Genomic DNA, 25,557 nt, shown 5'->3' with positions numbered 1-25,557 from the left:
TGATTCATATATAATCAAAGCAGCTAAAGAAAAATACAATAATATATAGTATATATTTATATACATATAGTATATATTATTTGTCGTGATTTACAGAATACATCATATGACAAGCATTTTGAATCTAACTTTGGTAGCTATAATCACAGATTACAAGGAGAACAATCGATGGCATTGCTGGAAACGGGTTTTGTGGGCTGATACACCAAATGTAGACTTTTAAAGACCTACGTTCTATAAGATAAAAAATGTAAAACACAAACAGACAGATGCTACCTTAACAGTAAACTCCAAGAGCTGCAAAAACCAACCTTAATACCATAGGGGTACAAAAATGTAAGTGAAAGAATATTGGTTAAATTCTGATAGGTACAGCATTTACTAGTCTGTTAAGGAATGCCTTTGAACTTCCTAGCTGGCCTTTGGCTGCATATTTATATAATTACTTGCCCAACTTGAGCTAAGCAATAATATGCAAATGTGACACCAAATATCAGTAATTATACCCCTGTGTCAGTTGGGCCGGACTACACTCCGGAAATGACTTTCCTGTGACATGTGTCTCTTTTATAGCTTTCTAAGTGCTTGTCACAGTGTCAATTTTTGTACACACAAGTCTACATGCCCAAATGACTCAGGGTTATGATATCAGTGCCTGTTCCTATTTAAAATTGGACCTCCCTGGGATAACAGCCCTTCATGGTTTCCTTCCCATAACCACATCGTTATTGAGTAGCACTGTTTCTTTCTGGTTTTAACCTGGCCTGAACTTTTCCCTTTTTCCCTTACCCAGCTTGCCTTTGACTCTGATTTGTTATTTTTGGTTTTCCTAACCCAGCTATACTATTGTCTTTGCTTTTGGATAGCTGGCCTTATTTCTAGTTTAGCTTAGCACTGATACTTTTATCTCTATCTTATAAGGTCCCATAATATGCCTTTTTATCACTCCTACTATGCCTTTACTAGATTGTTATATCTTGTTGAGGACACTCCACAGTTCCTAACAGCAAACAAATCAACAAATACACAAAGGTGTCTTTAAAAAAAAAAAAAATACTTGTTAACTTTAAATTTGTAAGTTTTTATATATATATATATATATATATATATATACATACCAAAAAAATGCCAAGGGAGTGGGCACTTAGAGGATTTTTTTAGTTCAAATATGAAAAACATTTATTAATACATAGCTGGTATTTCAGACCCAATCCTGGCGCTTTCTTAAGACCTTTATGATTGGGTACAAAATGTCGACCATGCGTTAAGGTTTCTATTTTTTTAACTAAAGAAATCCTCTGAGTGCCCACTCCCTTGCCATTTTTTGGTTATATGTTTGTCCATTATGGTTAAGCACCGATGCATTTGTAAATTATTATAGATTTATGGAACCAGTTGCAGTTTGGATAGAAGGTGTGCTCTTTTTTTCTTTGTTTTTGTGTATGTATATATATGTATGTGTATATATATATGTATGTGTATATATATATATATATATATATATATATATATATATATATATATATATATATATATATATATATACATAAAGACTATAACATCAATAGGAACTTGAGAAGATGGACAAATACTAAGAACAGAAAGAGGAGTTCCTAAATTGAAAAAATATTTTTCTCTCTCTATATATATACACACACACACACATTTTCATTTAATGCATTTGCTTTTGTAGTCAATTACTTCTACAATAGGGAACGCTGTGCATTTCATTTTTTTTTTTTTTTAGATACAACAAAATATTCTCCTTTCCTAGCAACGTAATCTAATAGATTAAACTCCAATGCTAGAAATGTACATACAATTATACACACCTGTCCTTTCAAGATTGCCATTTTGTCGATTTAAAGCTCCATTAGTTCTTAAAACAGGACACACTGTAACGACAAGAAGTACAGATGTTATGCATTTTCAATGCAATTGCAAGTGATCTTTAAATGTGGGACAATGCTATATTTTTTCATTTAATTACCTTCATTTTCAATAGAATTTTCAGCTACTACAAATCATTTACATTCAAGTGTTTTTCTATAAAGCTATCTAAAAACGGCAATAGTTTTTCTTCCAACAGAGCATGAAATAGTAGCAATTAAAGATCTGTCAATAGAGGCTTGCATTCTGCTTTATCTGAAATGTAATCCAATTCAGTTTAATAATAAGTAATGCGGCACTCAAACAACACATTAACTGGCTAAGTACTGCTGTAATATTATGCTTCTACATATTGCACGGAGAGAGCACAGAACTCAGAACATTTCATTCCATGAACGTGCACTAAGTACAACAGATGGTATGGTTAGCTTTTCTGAATTTTTTCTTGATTAAATGAACGATAACTATTAAAACATGTGAATATTATTTTTACTTATTTAAAAAACAGAGTGTGTTTTTTAAATGATGAAACTGCCATAGCAATTATGAGTAAAAAAAAATTAAGGGCAAATCTGAAGTTAGACCAGACAAAATGAAGTAAATTTACTATCATTTTAACTGAGGAATGCAATATCCAAAATAAGTCAAAATAACTTTAGATTGGGTCAAAATATAATCAACAAATTCTACATTGGGTATGGATAAAGCAATAATTATGCAGCCAAACAACTTGCAAATTGTAGAAAAAGATCTTTCTTATAATTTATCTTTTTATCTTCTTTCTATGGCTTGGGTGGTTCGCCATGAGTTTAATATACACATAAATCATAATTCTTCTGTATGTCAGAAACGTCAATACTCATGAAACTTGCATTTCTTCAGGTTTATTCTTCTTACAATTACTAATATATAATAAAATAACAAAGGATGTTACATGATGATGGATGTTCAACAGCAGATGGTCATTTCTGGGCTCAGGAAGGGAGAGATAGAATCTTTGTCCTTTAAATCCAATTTTTTATTTTTTTTTAATCAGAAGTTTTTAACCAACTCCCAACACTCCAGTTAAATAAAGTATGTGTGTGTCAAAGCCTTTCTTTGTGTAGTTATCAAATGAATCAAATCAAATGAAAGAAAATATGATTTCTATTGGTTCAGAACTTCATTGCAGAATTCTCAAAGAAAGCCATTTGTGAAGAGAATGTGCAATATTCTACACAATTTATGCCCATAATTCAATTAGGCTGCATACACAGTTATTTGGCACTAGGATGTGTTTATGAGCAAATCTTGATGTGTCAAGAAAATAGCTCATTCTACCGAGATAGGGTAATAAATGGTGCTTCGGGCAGAGTTTTGGATGTATAAAATATGATAAAAGCCTTAGGGGTGATGTGTTGATTCCTGAGATAAAGATGCATAGGAGTAGTTAGCAGTAGACTTGGAAATTAATTTCAGTTCAAATTGCAGTTTGTCCAAATTTGGGGTGCCACAAGGCATGATTTAGAGCGATAGTCTAGACATGCTCAGTTTGGTTTTTGATTCAGAGTGCTGGCACCAGAAAAAAAGAGGAATGGAAAGGAGGTGCAGCTGTGTTTTTTATTTTTATTGGGTGGGGGTAAATAAGCAACTTGGTTACCTATGATGTACAAGAGGTCTGCTCAATGCTTGTGGGCTGGATTGTGGCCAGGTAGTAGCATCAATACAACAACTATACTTCCAAGCAGGATTTTTGACACAGCTACTAAAGGAGACAGACCAGCAGGGATCCTATGTGTAAATCCTTGATGTAAACACAAAAAGTACTCAAAGAGTTTAAAAGGTGTCTAGGCACTTCAAATTTCTTATAGGATGTGTATAGATATAGGTGTTCCAAATCCCCTTACAAATAAATAACAATACTGGTAATGTCACACTACCAAATATATACAACACCCAGTGTAACACTCATAGAGAATACAGATATATATACTTGCTGTAGGCCATAGAAAAGCCTTGCATGGACTGGTTGCAGAAAAGTGGGAGCCAAGTAGGGAGCAGAGTGGGTCCAGGGTTAGTGACATACTAGTAGCCAAAAATGAGTTCAATAAGTATTTTTTCTGAGGAGATCAAGCACCATGCGACTATCTATGTCATATGCTAGCCCCTCCCTCCTCCAATATTTTTATTGCACCAAAATTCTGCCAAGCCAAACGGCAGCATGACCTAAATTATCCAAACCCCCCAAAATTGAAAGAACTGAAATTCACCATGCATAAGTATAGTTAACCGTCTATCAGAGAGAGACATAGGACAGATGAGTGAAGAGCACACACATAAAAATACATTTTTAAATCTTATAAAGCTACTTAAAATCACTTATCTCAGCAAACAAATATGGAGATTCACTTCCTTTAAGTGACTGACAAAGACAAAGTATGTTTTGTGACTGCATATAGATGGGGAGTTGCTTGTGGTGTTAATTCTAGTGGTTTACAAATACATTGATGATTGTGGTTCATTGTTAATAATAATAACTCTTATTTTGTTCATTGTTAATACTAGTTCTTTTTCATAAGGAATATATTTGCTTAAACTTATTAAATACCTTCTTTTGTCAAACTGATAATGGTAAAGGGATTTTAAAAGCATGTTAAAAATGGTAAGATTGTGTTTGCTTCATCATCACTAACAGTTGTTCATCTACAGCCATTTACACGTTAATAATGATCAAATGATAGATTGTAATGCACTGTATTATTAGAACTGAAATAATGCTATGGTAAGGACTGAATGCTCCAAATAAGATCTACTTACATATCCAATAATTTAAAGTTAATATTTTATTAGACTGTTTGGCGTGGGTGACCTCTGATGCACCGTTGCATTTTTTGGGGGAATTTTCAATTATTATTTTTTTCAGTGCTCATTCTAGTTTACCTATTCCTTGTAATTCCTTTGTATTTTTGTAGTTTGAATTAACTGATTTAGTGGTAATAGTTGTTTTTTTTTTTCTTTAAATTATTCTAGGCTTGGATAATTAATATCATATATTTGAATTAAATGTCTACTCGTTCTAATGTCAATGCGTTAAATGTATTCTCTATTACTTAAAATGACTAATATAAATCACTTATAATAAAACTTCAGTCGCTTGTTCCCTAATACCAAGTATATAAAGATAAGCAAGAAAGCTGTTGAAATTTACCTTAATTAATATAATTAATTACTATAAAAGGCTTTGTTTTGAAAATATATAAAAATGCAACTTTGGTAAAATAATTGTCGGTGTATATAATACACAGTATTTGGATATATAATACACAGCACTTGAATGCTCCAAATTTATCTCAGATATCACTGTGACCCTTAACCAAATGACTGCACTTCTTCCCAGAAGCAGATTGAAGCAATAAAGAGTTATATAAAATGCTTATTAACTTTAATAGTAGTCTCTAAAATTGTTAAAAACTACACAAAATCAAAGTAATAGAAACGTGTTTTAACTATGGAACAAAAATAGAAGAAAATCTGTATAAATAATAGAGCATCCATGAACAAAGTATGATCCATTGTTATTACTTTAACTTTTGCTTCTGTGTGCTGGTGCCAAATTTACAATTGGTAATGCATTGTCCACTGGACTAGGTGGCACTTAGAAGAATTTTCAATATTTTTTCGAGTGTATGTTTCCTTTCCCTGGCACTCTGGCCCGTTTGAGAAAGCAAGGCAGAGCAATATTGAAAGATTTCACACACCATGCTCATTACAGTGCTGTAGTACTTATGATGCCCCACCATGATGCCCCCAAGTAGTCTGTACATTTGCTAATGGTTTACCCTTTTACCAGAGGTATGTTGGGCACTGGTCAGTTCTACCCTGTGAGATCTGGAAGATTGTGCAGGGATATGGAAGATTGTGCTAGGCCTAGCAAACCTGAGCTAGGCCCTTGCATAGCCAGCTTTTTGGCTGAGAGCATAACCCTATCATTCTCAGCCAATAAGTTAAACCCTACAATGCCAGGTGTAGCTCAAATACAGGCCCGGACTGGCCATCGGGCATACCGGGCAAATGCCCAGTGGGCCGCAATGGCCATGGGCGGAGGCTGACAGGGGAGATCACAGGATCTCCCCTGTTAGCCCATGCAGAGCCGGCACTATCCGAGCACCAGCCCTGCTATGTGCCTTCTTGGGCCGATGGGGAAATCAAAGATCTTCACCGGGCCACAGGCAAAGACATGCAGCCGACAGGTGGAGGGAGAGGAGGACCTGGGGGAGCTCTTACCTGAAGCTCTGCCAGGTTCCTATCACAAGGTCGGAGCGTTGCCGTGGTTACCATGGCAATGCCCAGATCTTGCGAGAGTGAACACACACAGCACCCTCACACACACACAGCACCATTACACACACACACCACCCTCACACACACAGCACCCCTCTTACACACACTGCACCCCTCACACACACACACTACACCATTCACACATACACACAGCACACACTGCACCCCTCTCACACGCACACACTGCATCCCTCACACACATACACATGCTGCACCCTTCACACATACACACAGCACACCCAACACACTGCGTCCCTCACACATACAATACTTATATATATATACATGTCCTTCACACACTAAATCCCCTACACACACACTGCACCACCTACACACACTACATTCCTGACATACAAGTTTGGATCCCCTATGCACACACTACATTCCTTGTAAGCAAACACATACTACATTCTCTAAGCACACACTCTCTACAACCCCTACACACACTACTTCACCTATACACACACACACACACACTACAGCCCGTATGCACACACTCGCTACATCCAATATAACACTATGCCCCCTATACACATACTGTCTACAGCCCCTAGCCCAGTTTTTCCCAAACTTTTTAGGTTCAAGGCGCCCTTAATATTTCAGTATTTTTCCAATGCACCCCAAGTCAAAATTTCTAGGTTGTATATATGTACAGTGCTGCCGCATTTACTGGTGCTATAGTGTAATGTACAGTGTTGGTGTTTGAAGGGGGGCTTGTATACATTTATTGTGTTTTAATACAAGGGTGCGTTTGTATGTGATGTTTGCGTTTGATTGTAGGTGTGTGTCTGAATGTAATGTTCACTTTTAAATGTGGATGTACATTTGTGTGAAGTATTTGTGTTTGAATGAAGGGGTGTGTTCGTATTTTTTTTAATGCAGGGGTGTGTTTGTATGTAATATTTGTGTTAGATTGCAGGAGTGTGCTTGTATGATGTGCTGGTGTTTGACTGCTTGGATGTATGCACATACATACATATATTCTTACACAGAAATGTATGCACATTAACACACAGATGCATATATATACACAGACACATACACACAAATTCATATAGACAACGACACATACACACATATAGATGCACACTAACACATGCACACACATAGATACATAATGACATATACACACATGCACCCTGACACACACAAACATTGATACATGCTGACACCATGACACACATACACACTGACATAAAAACACACACCCTGACACATAGATGCACATACACAGATATGTGCACGCACACAGACACAGAAGCACTCTGACATATATATATATATATATACACACACACACAGATGCACACCCTGACACGCACACACACACGCATACTCACACTGATACTCATACACATTCTCGCTCACACTCATACTCACACACATACAAACACTTACACACACACATACATACAAAACTCATACACATACAAACACTCACACACACACACACACACATACACACACACCAAAAATTAACTTGGCCCGCCGACCAAACTACAATTTTTCTTGGTGTGCAAACGCATTCCGGGCATTCATACTACTGCAGCAGACGCTTTGTCCCGGTACCAGATATTTTCTCTATCGAGACCATGGTGGCTTTTGCCTCTTTTTGCCACCTACACCTTAAGTTAGCACATAACACCATTAAGTTATACCTCACAATGTCCTCACCACCTTTCACAATCACCCACCTTTCCTCACAACCTATCAAAACTATTCTTAAAGGTATTAACAAAACAGATCAACCTCCTACTACCCATAGACTACCCATATTCAGGAACTTATCTGACCTTGTGGACACTAATCCCTTTAATGTCCAGGCTAACTCTGTCCTCAAGGTAGCTATTTATATCGCCTTCTACTGCTTCCTCAGACCCAGAGAGTTCACTGTGGTCCGTCAATCCGATGTCAGCACAAGTTAAAAACTATCTGACCTGGACAAACATAACGACCACTACATCTTGTCACTACGTTTGTCTAAGACCAACCAAACTAACCATCCTACCACAATCCCCCTCTTTCCAACAGACAACCTCTGGTGCCCCGTAAAGATACTCTATTCATTTCTATACACATGCCTCAGTAACACAGCTAACTCTCCCTTACTACTTTTTCACAGACAACCACTTCCCACTTCTAAGTTTATATTTTACGTTAGAGCACTGCTGCTAAGACTAGGACATAACCCCTCTTCGTGTTCTGTGTATATATTTATGTATGATTTTTTTAAATATTTGATTATTGTGAAAAAAATATTTGTAATGTTTACCTAATAACATTAACCCATTTAAAAAGCTTACAAGTAAATATAAAGCGAGGCCAAAATCGACTTATCAAGAACCTGAAATAAGAAAGCAGCCTGACGACTATTCAGTGGGTGGGTGAGGGGTAGGGTGGGAGGGTGAGAGGGAAACTGTCCTCCAGAAGGCTACCAAAATCAAAGTAAACATACAAAATTTACAAGGTAGAATGCAATTGGGTCTAAAATGTAAAAGACGCCAACCTTGTAGGTAAAAAAAAAAAAAAAAAAATACAAAGAATCGAGAACTGCTCTCAAAAAAGCTTATTATATGTGTAGAATCTCTGCTCATCTTCCTTTGTTCCTTTTTTTTTAATATACTTTACACATGGGGGAAAAGCCATTATTATCACTTTAAAACATGGGTCTCATAGTACCAGCCTGGGGGCCATCCATTTATGACTTTAAAACAGGGTTCTCTGAGTACTGGTCATTTCTAACCACTCAATAATTTAATGCAACTGTGGCCATCATCTAAAACCTGTTTATGGTCACTTCCTCATTAGCTGTGGTTGAGGAGGCTGGCCGGCTGTAGCGCTGCGTTTGCCTGCAGCGTGTGCTCCTGCCAGCCTTGTTAGCACAGTTCTGGAATGCAACAGAAAGTGTCCTTTCAACTTCAGTGACAAGACTGGCTGGTGCACAAGAAAACAACCTCCATAAAAAGCTCAGCCATGCTACAGGTACTCTGTTGTGCAGGGCCGGATTAAGAGCCCAGTGGGCCTGGTGCTGATAATTATGATGGGCCTAATTACAAACTCTTATTGACCAAAACACTAAAACAGTCCTACCTCCTAAGCGTCATGTATCTGATGGAGATGATGCTGTAGGGAAACTCATAGGATGCAACTATGAGAAAACACATACCCTTTGCTAATCTCATGCTTTCATCTTGTAAGTAAACCCATACCCCCTAACAGCAGTCTCCAGTAACGCAGGAAGTCAATGGATGCGGTAAAATGGTGGGCTACTGACACAAATCACATAACCAGAACGGCCGAAAGGGCGAACATACACAAAAAGGGGGAATGTCTGTGTCCCTATGTCTCCCAGTCCCTTAGTGTTTGTGTCCTCATGTCTCCCAGTGTCCCCATGTCACTAGGGGACATTGAGAGACATTGGGACACTGGGAGACATGGGGACACAGATACTAGAGAACACTGGGAGACCTGGGAAATCTGAGACTCTTGGGGACACTGGGTGACAGACACGAGGGGACACGGGGAGACATGGGGCACTGAGACACTGTGATATATAGGGGACACTGGAGACTTGATAAAAACCTGGGTACAGGTCAAAATGTTGCGGTGTCCAATAAACCTGCTTAAAGCTATCACAGTGAGTGCCTGAGATTTTTTTCTTTTATACTAGGGGACACAGACACTACGGGCACAGAGACACTACAGGCACAGAGACACTACGGGCACAGAGACACTACGGGCACAGAGACACTACGGGCACTGAGAGACATGGGGCCCTGAGAGACATGGGGCACTGAGAGACATGGGGCACTGAGAGACTGATACATAGGGGACACTGATACATAGGGGACATTGGAGACTTGATAAAGACCTGGGTACAGGTCAAAACGTTGCGGTGTCCAATAAGCCTGCCTAAATCTATCACAGTGAGTGCCTGAGATTTTTTCTTTTATACTAGGGGACACTGAGACACTAGGAGACATGGGGACACAGAGACACTAGGAGACATGGGGACACAGAGACATTGGGAGACTAGGGGACTTTGGGAGTCTAAGGAACACTGAGACACTAGGGACACTGGCACACTACAGACACTGAGAGACACCAGGGACACATGGGGATACTGAGATACTACGGACACTGGCTGGGAGACATGGGGACACTGCCATGTCTCCTATGTCTCAAAGTCACCCAGTGTCCCCATGTCTCCCTGTGTCTCCATGCCTCTCAGTGTCCCCATGTCGCCCAGTGTCCCCTAGTGTTTGTATCCCCATGTCTCCCAGTGTCCCTTAAAGTCTGTGTCCTCATGTCTCCCAGTGTCCTGATGTCACTAGGACACTAGGGGACACTTAGAGACATGGGGACACTGGGAGACATGGGGCCACTGAGCCACTAGGGACAGTGGCTGGGAGACATGGGGACACAGACTAGGGGCCACTGGGAGACATGGGGCCACTGTGTCCCTAGTGTCTCAGGGTCATGGGCGTCTGAATGGGGGTGGTAAAGGGGGGTACTTGTCCCCCCCCCCCGGATTTTTCAGCTTGTGCTGCTATTTTTTGTTTTAGTGTGAGAATACAGTGCAATACCAGCACTGGCCAGTAGGTGGCGCTGTGAATTGAGAAAGGCAGGAAGCTACAGCTTATCCCTGCCTCTCTCTCATGACTGAAACCGCAGGGGAGCAGCACAGAGGCAGCCTACAGAGCAGGTAAGTGAGGGATGGGGGGTGGGGGGAGACCGCATAGAGGAAGGTAAAGTAGAAGGAGCAGAAAGGTTCTGCAAGGGGCAGGAGGGGTCAGCAAGGAATAGAAAGGGACAGCAAGAAGCAGGAAGGGGTCGAAAGGTTTTCATGGAGCAGGAGGGTAAAGTAGAAGGAGCAGCAAGAAGCAGGAGGGGTCAGCAAGGAGCAGGAGGGGTCAGCAAGGAGTAGAAAGGGTCTGCAAGAGGCAGGAGGGGTCAGCAAGGAATAGGAAGGGGATGTAGGAAGGGGTAGGGACGGTCTGCAAGGAGCAGGAGGGGTCACCAAGGAGTAGGAAGGGTCTGAAAGGAGCAAGACGGGTCAGCAAGGAGTAGGAAGAGGCAGCAAGGAGTAGGAAGAGGCAGCAAGGAGCAGGAAGGGGCAGCAAGGAGTAGGAAGGGGCAACAAGGAGTAGGAAGGGGCAGCAAGGAGTAGGAAGAGGGAGCAGGAAACAATATCAGTGTTAATGTGTTCACTTTTATTTACTGAGTGTCAGGAAACACAGAGGGCCACTGGGTAGGGGTGCCGCTGATTGGCTAAAACATTGTTGGCTAAAACATTTTTAGGAATCGGGAACTAGTGATTGGCTTAGAGTGTCAGCTGACCACTCTAGCCAATCAGCGGCACCCATGCCCAACGTCAATCTGCACTTCCTGACACTCTGTTTCAGAAGTCGAATACCACTGAGTGACCTGGAGATCTGGAGCTGAAGGAAGCCTTTGGGGGTAAACCATTTGAGAGCGGTTTCACCCCTTCAAAGAAAGAGCACCCAGGGGCCTCTTTGCATCACAGCATTTTCATTTAGATAAAGTTGTTATGGTGACCAGAATGTTCCTGTAATTTGATGAAAGGAACACTATAGTGTCAGGAATACAAACATATATTCCTAACACCATAGTTGTGAAAACGCTATTCATCCTTGCTTTATGTGAAAATGACTATGCTCCTTCCCTTTCATGACACTGTCAAAAAGGGGCCAAGCATGGATGTCATTACAATTATGCCCCCCCTCCCCCCACGGAAAAATTCCTGCGGACGTCCATGCTCAGGGTCCCCATGTTCCCCAGTGTCCCAATGTCTCAGCGTCCCCATGTCTCGGAGCTGCTGTCTGGACTCTCTGTGCAGAGCTGCTCCCCCGCGGATCAGTGAGTAGAGAGAGGCAGGGAGGGAGATGCCGTAACTTCTTATCACTGCCTCTCTCCACACAAACAGCGACCCCTACTGGGCGGCGCTGGTATTGCAGAATAATCTATGTTTATACAACAGACATTTGTATTGCCGGTATTACTGCAATGCCGGCACCAGCTAGGCAGCCTCAAATACCTGAGAAATACTTCTGAGAAATACCTGGCAACCCTAAGAAATACATGAGAAATATCTGGCAACCCTAGGAGTAGTGTGTAAAAAAAAAAAAAAAAAAAAAAAAAAAAAAATTTTTTTTTTTTTTTTTTAAAACCAATGGGCCTATTCCATGGGCCTGGGCCTGGAGCTGCAGCTCCATCAGCCCCTATGTTAATCCGGCCCTGCTGTTGTGTGTCAGTATAGCTGTGAATAGGAGTGTAATGTTATATGTGTTTTATTTTTTTAGGGATAGGAGAAAAAAAAGTAGAATTGTGTTCCTGCATGTGCTGTGTTTTTTTTTTTTTTTTTTTTTTTCAGAAGTAATTAAACTTCTTAAAACAGGATGGATGTAAGATTTTCAAATACATTTGCAATAAGTACTGGAACTGTATGGTAGATAGCTATTTACAGCTGCAAATGTTCCATTCAATTCTTGAAGGAACAGCAGAGCGTTAGAAAAACAAACGTGTATTCCTAATGCTAAAGTGTCCTGGTAGCTGATTAGATCCCTGGCCTCCACCTTAAGGGAGTAAAAAAGGTCTCCCTCTCAGTGTCAGTAGGAAAACATGCGCTGGAAAATACTGTTCCGGTCTCTATAAGACCATCTGATGCAAATTTATGTGGAAACGACTTCAGTGTCTGTCTGAATGGCAGCCTCTTGAGACATTTTAATCTTGCAATGAGCGTTACCATTGCTGCAGAACAGCAATGTTTTCACTTGCAGGGTTAAAACTGGGGAGATGTGGCACCCAGAACACTACATTGAGTTAAGTGGTCTGGGTGCCTATAGTGTGTCTTTAAATACAATGTCAGAAGGATGCCGAATCAACCTGGTAATAGACAGGCAGGGTTGTTTACTAAACTATGAATTGTCAGGAATTCAAAGTCAATTTCAAACTTAAGACCAAAATAGATCATCTGGAAGCATAGCAGACTTGAAGAATTATTTTTTAAAAAAATTCAGCTATTTTGGCCTTAATTTTGAATTCCCCACAATTCTCACTTTAGTAAATAACTCTGAGAGAGTACTCTTTTTTGTGATATACCTTGCAAATCCCCAGGTGCTTGGTGTGCTTCACCCTATTCACAATTCCAGTGCCAGGATGTCCAATCAGCCTGGAAATTAATTAAACTCACCCCTCCGAGGTATGATGTCATTGGGTGCCTAGTTCTAGGTGTGCTTCATCAAGATAGCTGAAATGCAAAAATTCTCCAAGGCAGCTTCGCTGGCAGTTCAGCTACTTTGGCCTAAATTTTAAAATTCACTTTGAATGTGTGTGTGTGAGTTGTTAGCAAGTTATGCAAATATACATAAGACTGTCTAGTTAGGTACGTATTGGAGTGTTTTAATATTGCATTCAATTTGCTTTAACACACTTCTTATAAAAAATTTAAATAGTTTGTTGAGTATATTTTAGGCCTTTCTAGTAGTTTAGAACATGAAATATTAAACTTTGTATGTATAGTTATAGGTTGAAAAGGACACTTAAAAAGAGCACAAATCGAGCCCTGAAGGTTTTAAAGAATTCGATTTTGCAGAAGATGTTCAGCCACAAAACATTTGATTCTACGTGAACCCAACAATACTAGACTTTGTTGCCAAATTCAATACTGATGGACGTTCTCTGAAGAATACTGGCAGTGTTCAATTGTCTGCATTGACGAGCAAATGAATCCTTGGTACAGCATAGCATTCAGACTAGCCAAACAATTGTGTTCCTCCAAAACTAAAAAAAAAAAAAGACGCAGTGGAAAAATAACCTATTCCCAGCCCCCTACAATATACTAAATCTTAATTTAGATAAATATTTGTTGAAAAGAGTGTAAAATGTAATTTTCTCTACCAACATACCATGGTCTTGGAATGTTGCAAGAAGAGTTCCAGGCAATTATTAGACACTATCATGTGCAGAATAGGGAATTTGAATAACCAGTGAGGCATTTGTACCCCATTTTCTTTCCTGAGTTACTTTTGCTTTGCATAGGGTCTTAATAACAACCAACATACGTTCCTGCTTAATCTCATTGCCTACCAATATTCTATTAACAGCCATTGACTAGGATCTTCCCAATCCGTGGTCACTCATGAGATACCCTGGTCCAAAAACTCAATCCATGCTATAAAACAATTCTCTTTACTTAGCAGAGGATCCTCATAGATATCTATCTCTATCTCTATCTCTATCTCTATATCTCTATATCTATCTCTATATCTCTATCTCTATATCTATATCTATATCTCTATATATATATCTATATCTATATCTCTATATATCTCTATATCTATATCTATATATCTATCTCTATCTCTATATCTCTATATCTATATCTCTATCTCTATATCTATAGCTATATCTATATCTCTATATATATCTATATCTATATCTCTATATATATCTATATCTATATCTCTATATATATCTATATCTATATCTCTATATATATCTATATATCTCTCTATCTCTATCTCCCCCTACATCTCTAACTTCACTTACAAAGGGAGAGGTTTTTATAACATTTAAATTGTATTTTTTTTTTCAGTACCAGATGGATAAGAAATTAAATTCATTTTCAACCACAGTTACATTCAAATATTTAAACCTATAAGAATTTAATTTTGCATATTCTTATCTTTAGCCACGGAAAAGGGCACGTCAAATGAAATAACAACCCCCTACATACACACAAATTTTGTAAATAAATGAAATTTACTATATAGCTTCATAATCCTAAATAATCAACTGCCCGCTTCATATAAAAAATAAAACCAATTCTACACACATTCAAAACACCCAACACAATGCACAATTGTACTATATGTTATTCCTAGCAAATCATATATACAGGTTTATTTACTAGAGTGAGAATTCAAACTGAATACAGAGTGTATTTCAAAGTTAAGGTCAAAATAGTTGGACTGATTAGCTGTGCTTCTGGTTTGACTATTTTGAATTTCGCTTTGAATTCTCACTTTAGTGAATAACTATGCTAGTCTTTTTCCTTGATATATGTTTGCTTTCTGTAATTTGAAATGATGATTCTCTGTAAAACATCTGATGTTCCCATTTCGACTAATAGAATGGACATGACAGCATGATTATTGGTAACATATTTTCTCTTTCCATTGAAGTCGGCCATGCTGTAGGCACGACTCTAAAGAAAACATCAATATTTATATTCTGTCTTCAGGAATTTGTATGAGCTGTCTATCTCATTTAGTGCAATGAAGTCCAGCATATACATGTTCTGGTTATGGCAAATTTTTATAAGGTTATACAAAACATAAATCTTAATTATCGATCATGACCTTAGTAATTAAGATTTGTTTACTTATATTGTGACATGTGTCCCACTTAATAATGAGCATTAATAAAAATGCAAGGTACTTTATTGTTATGACTACATCAATCGTTCCAAGCCTTTAAATGCAATTAAAGCATGCATCTGCCGGCTCCGGGGGCGGGGGGGGCTGGGACGCGGACCCGGGCGCGGACCCCTGAGGTCCACGCCTCACCTCTCACACCCCAGCCCACTCCAACCCTCTGCCACTCCCCACCATCACTGCTCCCCCTATCTACTACCCCATACCGTCCGTAACCCCCTACCGGAGCGACGACTCCAAGACAGAGAGCCTCTCTGAATACCAGACACACATGACCTACTCCCTCACCTAGACGAGGCCAGCACATACCACACCCCAAGCGGCTCCCAGGGGCCCCGTCGGGGACCCCTGACAAACACACACTACAGGCCTCCAGTGACGGACCCCCAGACACGCACCACAAAATGACCTACTACCGAGGACCTCCAAGCCCACTCCCTCATGCGCCAAGCTAAAGCGACTGGAGGGACACCTCGACCCACATCTCCCTGCTGCCCACAGGCCGCCCCCTATTCGTTTTAGTTGGAACTCACATTTTCGCCACAACTAGATCTGGCATACATAATGACATCACCTGACTAAATTTGGTGCTGTGAGCTTAGGGTATTCTCTGTTCTACAGTCATTTAATATGCTTGACCATGGAAATGTAAACCTACACATTATCCCTGAAGCACATATCTGCCTTCACTAATATATGTACAAATACGCAACCAGGGCACTGTTACCCACGGCTCACACTCGCTACAACCTCATTCGACCTTAGGCTGCTGTTTAATGATATAAGGCTACAGTTAAACCTGTTAACTATACTAGGAAACGTTTATATGACTAAAACATACGTAAGTTGTTTTCATGCCATAATTTTGTTCAAAACTCTGTGACCATCGCACCTGTTGAAGCTGTTGTGGCTATACAGGCAAAGTTGTAATCTCTTATGCACAACAAAATAAAGGAAAATTTGAATGAAAAAAATAAATAAAAATAAATGCAATTAAAGATATGGCATAGTATCATATATTACAATGTTCTATGCAAAACAACTTTATCATGATGTTAATGTTACAACATTTTGAATAGTGTCTACAAGTAGTTTCCATTTGACTTGCACAAATATATCTTATATATGTTTCTTTTACAGAAATGAGAACGTTCTAGGGTGCAGCAATACTTCATTCTGACAAAACCAACTTTACTTTACTTTACTCATCTTCTCTTCCTTTTCCTTCATCCTCCCATCCTTATCACCATATTTTTCCAATTCCTATTTCACACATTCCCAAATCTGCAAATATGTAAATCCAACCATGGAATTTGATTTTTTTGCATTTAAATACTTGATTAAAAAAAACTTTGCATATTCACTGTTGCATATTCACCATAATATGTGCAAAAATGAATTCATTCCACTACTTTACTTTACACATCTTCACTTCCTTTTCCTTCATCCTCCCATCATTATCACTATATTTTTCCAATTTCTATTTCACAAATTCCCAAATCTCTAAATATGTAAATCCAACTATGGAATTTAACTTTTGGCATTAAAATACTTGATAAAAAACGTTGCATGATAAAGGTCTTTTATGCAGTGAATAACAATGTCCTTCGCTAATAAATGCGGCAATTAAGACAAACTTCAAAGAAAACACCCTACATGTAGTTAAAGGAGCACTCCAAGCACCTTATGCTTGCACCCTCCCAGAGTAATTTGCCAAACTGTTTATGAATGGTTTGTCAAATTACCTGGTTGTCAACTGACCAGTTGCGGTTTCTATTCTTCATAAACATAGAGTTCAGAACATGACACAGGTAAAAATTCACCTTTGCAAAAGGAAGTTCTACTCTTTGGTGGAACAAAGGGGAATTCTGGTTTGAAGACTGTAAGGGGGGCTTTAGTTGAGAGTTCTTACAAAATTGCAGTTTATTACTTCACTCTTTTTTATTTTGTGCATTTCTAAAAGTGTTAGTAATTACTAGTTAACATAAGGGGTATATAACTACGTGGACCAAGTCTTAGATCCAACTTTTTCTTTGAAAAAAGGAAGTGTGATTACCAAGATGTCAGATAAGGATTTGATGAACAATGTACTCAGCTACCAAATTGCAAGCCAAGTCATTTTGTTTTAATTTTATCATTTTGCTTTTTGGTGTTCATCTCTGAATATGTGACAAAATCCTGACTAAAACCGAAATATTATACAGTCTTCAACCAACGTATTTGAGAAAAGAGGTACACACAGGTAATCCAAAGTATATTCTTATTGGAATAGAGCAGCAATATTTTATCCTATTTGAGCCTTTCTCAAGCTATCACATTCTCACATACTATCCTTATTTATAACATAAGTAAAAAATACTTACATTAGTGGAAAATGCCATAGGTGTGCACATTTGAACTGCGGAAGTGACACGTGATGCATCGGAACGTCTAACAAACTCCCTACCAATAAATGTTGGACAGAATGAGAGTCCCTCTGACAAAACAGATATTTCTTCTAGTTTGAGGATGATAGACAAACTCATCCCGGAAACCTCTGACACTCCTTGGTTTTAATCCACCACACCTTGGTTTCTTTCTCTTGTAACCCATGGCGTGTGTGTGTGTGTATGTGTCGTGGGGGGGATGGAGGGTATATCCTCTAAAAAAGACAAAATACTCCTATGCCCTGAGAAAAACTCAAATGTAAAGCCAAAACAGTGCTGTTCCATTCCAATAGAAATCTGCTTTGGAATATTTGTGTTTCTTGGCACCTATTTGCTCTGCTGTATGGATTGACGTTTTAGCCACCCCAGTCTGTGTGGCACTACAGGAAAAGTCATACTATAATTTAAGTATTTGCAGTACTTCAGTTAGTTACTTCAAACAATGTTTCCTGGATCTTTCTCTTTTTCTCCATTTTCCTTTTTGGTATTTGGTGCAGTTACATGATAATTAGTGATATTTGAGTGTTTAAAAAACAGCAGCATACGATACTGTAACGTTCTCTATTTTACCTAATGGTAATTCTTTTCTAAATATTGCTATTCTATGATACAATACAGATATTGTGCATTCATATTTCAGTTAACACATACTGTATATGTTGATGTCAACATCTTTTCAGTAATGACCCCCTTAGCAGACACATCTTGTCGTAAGTAAGAATCATGGAAATACATTGCGACATATATCCTTACTTAGAATTGAACATTGATAAGTCTTATTTACATCCATTCTTTTTTGTTTTAGAAATCAATTTGAAAAACTGCATAGTGGAGTGTATTAGTCATTATATAAGATCCCCTTATCAAATATAGAGGCTTTATCTTTGTTTAGAAGTAATATAATATAATAATAAGTATGCTCACAAATTAAGAAATGTAGTAATTGATCTTGTTTCATTTTATCCTGCAAATATTTTTGAATGCTTTTGAAAAATAGATATAACTGGGATTGGATTAATTCAGTCCAAATCTTTTTCTGTCACAGAACATGGAGTGTAATAAGTAAGAAATTCTCACCTCTTTAGTATCAAAAATCTGCCCCTTTCTTTCTTCGGGTACTGTAATTCTGCTTTGTTGCAGGCCAAATATGGTCTTCCCACTCTTGCCCCATAATGATTCAGATTTTTCTTGTGACATAACATGGGAGCAATCCTTTTGATCACCCAACAGAGTAGGTCTGTCACAAGATGTCAAGAGGACTTGGGCAGAGTGTAGCATGAGTAGATACCTAGGACATTTGCACTGCATTTAAATACATTATAGGATATTTCAACTCATTCAGGGGGGCTTTAGTAGCACTCGTCATATAGGCCAACGGTGACCCTTACTGGCCACACTGCTGAGCATGCATACATCATGGTCCAAGACGATATGCCCTCTTTAAGTGCAGAAATTGAACTAGTGACACTAATAAACACATGCCCATCAGAAGATCAATTAGTGCAACTCATGGCAGCTGTTTCATTAATCCTCTTCAATTAAAGGAACATTCCCATGGGAAAAAAATAATAAAAATAATAATAATTATATATATATATATATATATATATATATATATACATATAGTGTAGATTAGTCCAGTAGACAAGATGCCAAAATATCAGAGTATTGCAGTATGCAATGATAACTTTTTATTGGACTAACAGAATATTTCAAAGACAAGCGTTCAAGTGTTTTTCTCTCTTCCTCAGGTCCGAAGCAATACTGATCAATCTGATAAAGTTTAACACTTAAAACAACTGATGTTAGAGAAGGGGAGGAAGGGGGTTAAGTGGGGTGTCATAAATAGCAGAAGATGTGCCTGAAAGTGAAAGGTGCAGGTTGGCTGAGAATAGCCAGAAAAAGTAAATAAACAGAGGAGAGTGAATAAGCTAGTTAAAAAGAAAAAAAAATAACCAACAAAAATAAAATTAACCCCCCCCCACCCCCCCAAAAAAAAAACGAACAAAAAAAACCAAAACAGCAGAGCAGGGCATGCAAGTATATAGCTGCATATATGTATGTATATAAATTGATCCACAAGCCAGTAAACTCAGGACGGCCCATGATAACAGGTTTGGGAACAGTCACTGAACAAATATCTGGCCTAATAGAAAGCATTCTTATGCTTCTAGTTATTAAGACTAATAGCTTTATACAGGACATCAGGGCCACCATCAGGGGGTGACAACCATGACGGTTGTCATGGGCCCGGCAGCCCTGGGGGGCCGGGCCGCGCAGGCCCCACGTGGAGCGGCGAAACTGCCACCAGTGCATCTGCACCGGGGCCCAAGCCATGTATTAGCGCCTCAGTACTGTCGTTCAGTCCAGATTTTTCCAACAACTGGTAAGATTTTATAATGTGAGGTACATTCACCATCTAATGGGGTTATATTCTATGGGAGAGGTTTGTCTTGCCTTGGGACATCTTCCTTTTCTGCATCCTATTTCTGCTGTTGTCTCACGGATTCCATTTGACACTTCATCATTTTATCATAATGTCTTTATGGATGCTCTGTGTTTCATCCAGGACTGTGGCCTTGATACTCATCAGGCCACGACCTGCTTCTTCTGCCTAGTGTAGATTTTGGGCACTCCTGGTCTGGGTGCTAGATTTTGGGTGGAAGCCTCTATTTATAGTGAATATTTTTTGAGTGTGTGTTGATGGCATGTATCTTGGTCTTGCCATTGAGCTGATACTCTGACTCTCTAGAGTTACTTTGTATCCCCCATTGCCATTTCATCATGATTGCCATGTGTTAACGGTATCCCAAGATACTTGTAGCTTTATTCATCTGATATTTTGGCGCTATGGCACTTAACCTTCTTCAGTTTTGACCATCTTCCCTCTTTTTGCCATCATCTGCCCTCGTTTATCTAGTACAAACAAGATTCCAATGTCTCTGCTGCATATCCTAGTTAGGTGGATCAATAAGTCAATATCCCACTTACTCTTGTCATACAGCTTGATGTTATCCATGTAGCCCCACTATTGAATCTGTATCTGTATCCTCTCTGATCTGGCTTGAGACCTGTGCAGAACAGTAATTGGGGAAAGCATGTCACATTATTATTTTCCACATTTAATTTTTTCTAATTGACCTGGAATTGGCTTCTAGAATTGTTCTCCACTTGCCCATCGAGTCCTTGATTAAGGCTTTTACTGTCTTGTTTACTAGGTATGAGCCAAACATTCTAGTATCCGTTTGTGTGGCATTGTTTAATAGGATTTCCTGTATACATAATATAAATTAAGGAACAGCACACACATAAAAATACAGTTTTACATTTTATAAGCCTGCTTAAAAATAATCTGTCTGGTCTTGGGAACCTTTGTGACTGCTTGGTATAGCAGCAGTTAGGGTTCCGGACCTCTGGTGTGATTTCTAATCCCCTTCTGAGTATTACTCATGTATTGACTCATATTCCCATTGATCTTGGAGGCTGTGATGCCTGACAGAACCTTCTAAGCAGTCAGAAGGCAGGTAATTGGTTGATAGTTCGATTTTGTGAGAGTATTTTATGGCCAGTATTGTTCTGCCTTGTGTTAGCCAGTCAGGAGAGGTCAGAAAATATAATGTTGCACTAATGCTATGATTTTGGTGGACAGCTTCCTGAAGTTACCAAAAGCAGGGAACAAACCTGGGATGGTGGGACAGGACCCTAAAATCAAGACTGTTGATTTGGAGGACTAGATAGATAGATAGATAGTTACTTTCAAAACTACGTAATACTCACACATAACATAATTTAAATAATGTTTAATTTACAAATAAATACGTGATTCTGACTTTTATATTACTAAATGGGTAATTTAGTTACAGCTAATAGAAGGTACTGCACATTATTAGTAAGTCACAAATGTGACATGTAAAAACTGCACTGTAATTATGATAAACATGTTATCCAGAATTAGTATTATAGTAAACATAGTTCTAGAAGGCTCTATTACTGTTAATTGCATGCTGTTAAAGATAATCAACAAAAACAAATCATATGGAGCATTTTATAATTAAATGTTAACATTCCAAGGCCACTGTAAGCCACTCATACTGCACTGTCTAACACCCTGTACAAAGACTAAAATCCTTTTTTAAAAGTGGCCTGTACATTTTAATATAAATTATGTTCACTAAAGATCTACAATGTGTTATCTCATGTAAATCTATGCTACTATCTCTACCAGAACCTTAAAGGAACACCCCAAGCACCATAACCACTATAGCTCTAGTGATTATGCTGGAAGGAATTACCTGGTGCCATCTCAGGGCAAATAAAGGAACCATTCAACTTACCTGGGGTCCACCGTCACCTCCACGCGTGGAACCTGGAACTCCTCCAAGGAGCTTAAGTTAGCTCCCCAGAGCTCAATAGAGCTTGGCTTAGTGCAATAGCTTTTTACATCACAGAAGGAGGCAGTGGGTGCCTGTAAAACCTTTCTTGAGCAGTCTGAATATGTGTCTTTTGAGCTATAGTGGTTATGTAGCTTGGAGTGTTCCTTTAATTACAGTATTAAATAATAGTCATATATATTAATTCGTTCATATTATACCAAAGGTGGCAAAGTATCAAGATTGTTGTATTTCTAAACCATCTGGGAATCTAGATTTGTGGCACTCATGGTCTATATGTCACAAGCCATAAAATATATGCTTATAGGTACGCTCCAGACCTCTAATGAGTTTTATCTTGCTGAAATGCTTTATGTATGAAAAGCGTGTTCTCCATTTTTCTAGATTTACATACATGATGAAACTATTTCACGGGACTAGTAATTATCAGGAGTTTGGAAGGACACCTAATCTCAGTACTGGTAAACCTAATGTGTGTGGCACAGACATTCTTTAACTGTGTAACAATAGGGGACAATTACATATTTTTATTATACAGAATCTACAATCTTTATTACAGAAGGATTACAGCTGGATTGTAAATAGGATTAGGACGCGCATTTCAGCTCAGTGAGGTTTAGCTATACTTATTCATCAGGTTTGTAATATCTGAAGCTATGCAGGATGGGCATTATTTAAATTCAGGTGCATTGCAACATCAATATCTGTATGATTTAGATGATATTAATAAATGTATATTGAAGACAATTTTTGAACATATTCCTTATTTATATGTTAAATTTTAATACCAGGATGCTGTAAAATAAACTTCATTTTCGGGTAATTAAAACTTTATCATCTCATGTATTATAGCAGTCAATCACATGTTATAAATAGATACAATATAGTGAAATAGATTAGAAAAGAGCATTTTTTTTTCTGCAAGGTAAGTGTAAAGGGACGCTCTAATCAACAAAATAACTATAGCTCACACCCAAGATGAGGGCCGTACATGGTCATCAAACATCACCAGGTTTATACCATTCCTAAATTGTCTTATAATAAACTTGGGGAACAGCAAAAGGTAAAGACAGTCCCACAAAACCACTACAGGAAGCTGTAATGGCTTTGATGCTATGAATGTTTCTTTAATTCATCTATTTAATAAATGTTCTAACCACTTTCTACATTATAGTATAATGTATATGTCAATGAGTGGTGTGTGTGTGTGTGTGTGTGTGCCTGTCAGTGAGTGTATGTATGTCAGTGAGTGTCTGTGTGTGTGTTTGTGTCTGTCACTGAGTGAGTGTATGTCTGTCAGTGAGTGTGTGTCTGTCAGTAAGTGTCTGTGTGTGTGTGTGTCTGTCAGTGAGTGTAGGTCTGTCAGTGGATTTATGTGTGTGTGTCAGTGAGAGTGTGTGTCAGTGAGTGAGTGGCATGAGGGGGTGGCAAAATGGATCTTTGCCTAGCGCGGCAGAAATCCTTGCACCAGCCCTGTGTATATATGATCTGTTAATATGTTAATTTGGTGGCTCATTCTTTTCCCACAAAAATCTCACATACATTCCATTTTGATATTTGGATTTTGTGTTTGTGTTGAAGGATACTTCCATTGTTTGTGTGTTTTTAGAGGAAAGACAGATGGCAGACAGATATCTGTGGGGCCTGTATGTCTATAGAACAAAAATATTACACAAGTGTTTCATTACAAAAGAACAAAGAGTTTGCTTAACTTGTATGATTAACATTCCTCAGATATATTGGTTTCGTATAGGTTTATTCACTAAAATCTAAACAGTCCTATACCGAACGGGCCATTCGGAGTGCAAAATCTGAACATTGTAAAAGCTATTTAACAGCAGTATTTTGCACACAATGATTCAAATTAGCCTGAATTTAGTCCGGACTCAGCTAGACTGAACACGAGCAGACAGCTGAGACCAAAATTGTTCACATCAGGGTCCGGGTTTGAGATAGTTTAAAAATCTGAACTATTTGCCCGCTTACTTAACAACTTAATAGTTTTGTTTTGTTGTTTTAATGTAAGAGCTGGCAAGCAAGCTCTGGCCAGCCACCACGTGATTAACCCTTGCACTGCCAAGAGTTATTTAACTATTTGCCTGCTGCTACTACTGCTGCTAGTGAGCAAATAGTGCTTGAAATTATCATTAATTTACAAAATGCAAGTGAGAGCTAATTTACGAACGTGAATCCTACTGGATGCATTCAGATCCAAATTAAGTTTTTTTTCAAACACAAGATTTATGAATATTCTGAATCCTACACATAATAAAAATTCACCGATTTTGATCCTGACACCAAATGCATCTGGGTGATTGTTTCAGATTTGATCAGGTTAGTTGAGTTCAGGCCAGATTTGTCTGGTCAGAATTTGGCAATTTTCACTGGATTTTGTCCATCCAAACTAAATCCGATGTGTAGTGACTAGCACTGCTACTCTTAGGTGGAACGTAGCTTTTAAAACAACTAATAGTAACTTTACAGTTTATCTTTTGATCAGCCCCTATTTTTATAAAGTTGTAGAGATATTGTGTTGCAAGGGGCATTAAAGAAACGTATTGATGTTAATCTACAAACGCTATAAAACAATACTGTGAATTTTTTTAAGGGGCATGACAATTACTTTTTTTTTTTTTTTTTTAATACCAGCAAGCAACAAATATTCAAACTAAAATAAAGTAAGAAAAAGTTTGAAACTTACAAGCCAACCAATCCGAGAGCACTTACTGGAATTGCATAGTGTTGAAAAGCCCTAGCTTAGTCTGTGTGGAGCCTTCAACGGGCCAAATAGGATTCATTTTTTTTTTTTTCTGATCGAGTCTGTTTCAGTGCCCTCTGCATGGTCGTAGAGCCTTGGGCATAGCGAAAGCTTGTTTTATTTTTTTACGGACAGTTCACAGCTGTCCCCACAAGCAAGACACCAGAAAAAAAAAATGTGACATAGGGACAGGACTCTCAAATCAGGACCGTGTATGAAATAGTGAACACTTGAAGGTATTAAACTAAAACATGTTTCTTTGTAAATATATCCAATTTTGCAGCTTACAGTGCAACATGCTGCTTATATTAGCT

General features: G+C 38.5%; 1 protein-coding gene across 1 annotated transcript in view; it reads right to left on the bottom strand.

Annotated features, from left to right (window-relative positions):
• Nucleotides 1-25,557, bottom strand: part of LOC134586239 (collagen alpha-1(XIX) chain-like) — a 378,704-nt gene that overhangs the window by 267,692 nt on the left and 85,455 nt on the right. Inside the window, exon 3 of the mRNA XM_063441732.1 lies at nucleotides 1,833-1,895. Coding sequence (XP_063297802.1) covers nucleotides 1,833-1,895 — 63 coding nt within the window. The remainder of the gene's footprint in view (nucleotides 1-1,832; nucleotides 1,896-25,557) is intronic.

Source organism: Pelobates fuscus, chromosome 2 (genome assembly GCF_036172605.1).
Source record: "Pelobates fuscus isolate aPelFus1 chromosome 2, aPelFus1.pri, whole genome shotgun sequence".
Lineage (NCBI taxonomy): Eukaryota > Metazoa > Chordata > Amphibia > Anura > Pelobatidae > Pelobates > Pelobates fuscus.
The sequence above is the reverse complement of the archived record's forward strand: the minus strand, read 5'-3'. Positions and strand labels throughout refer to the sequence as shown.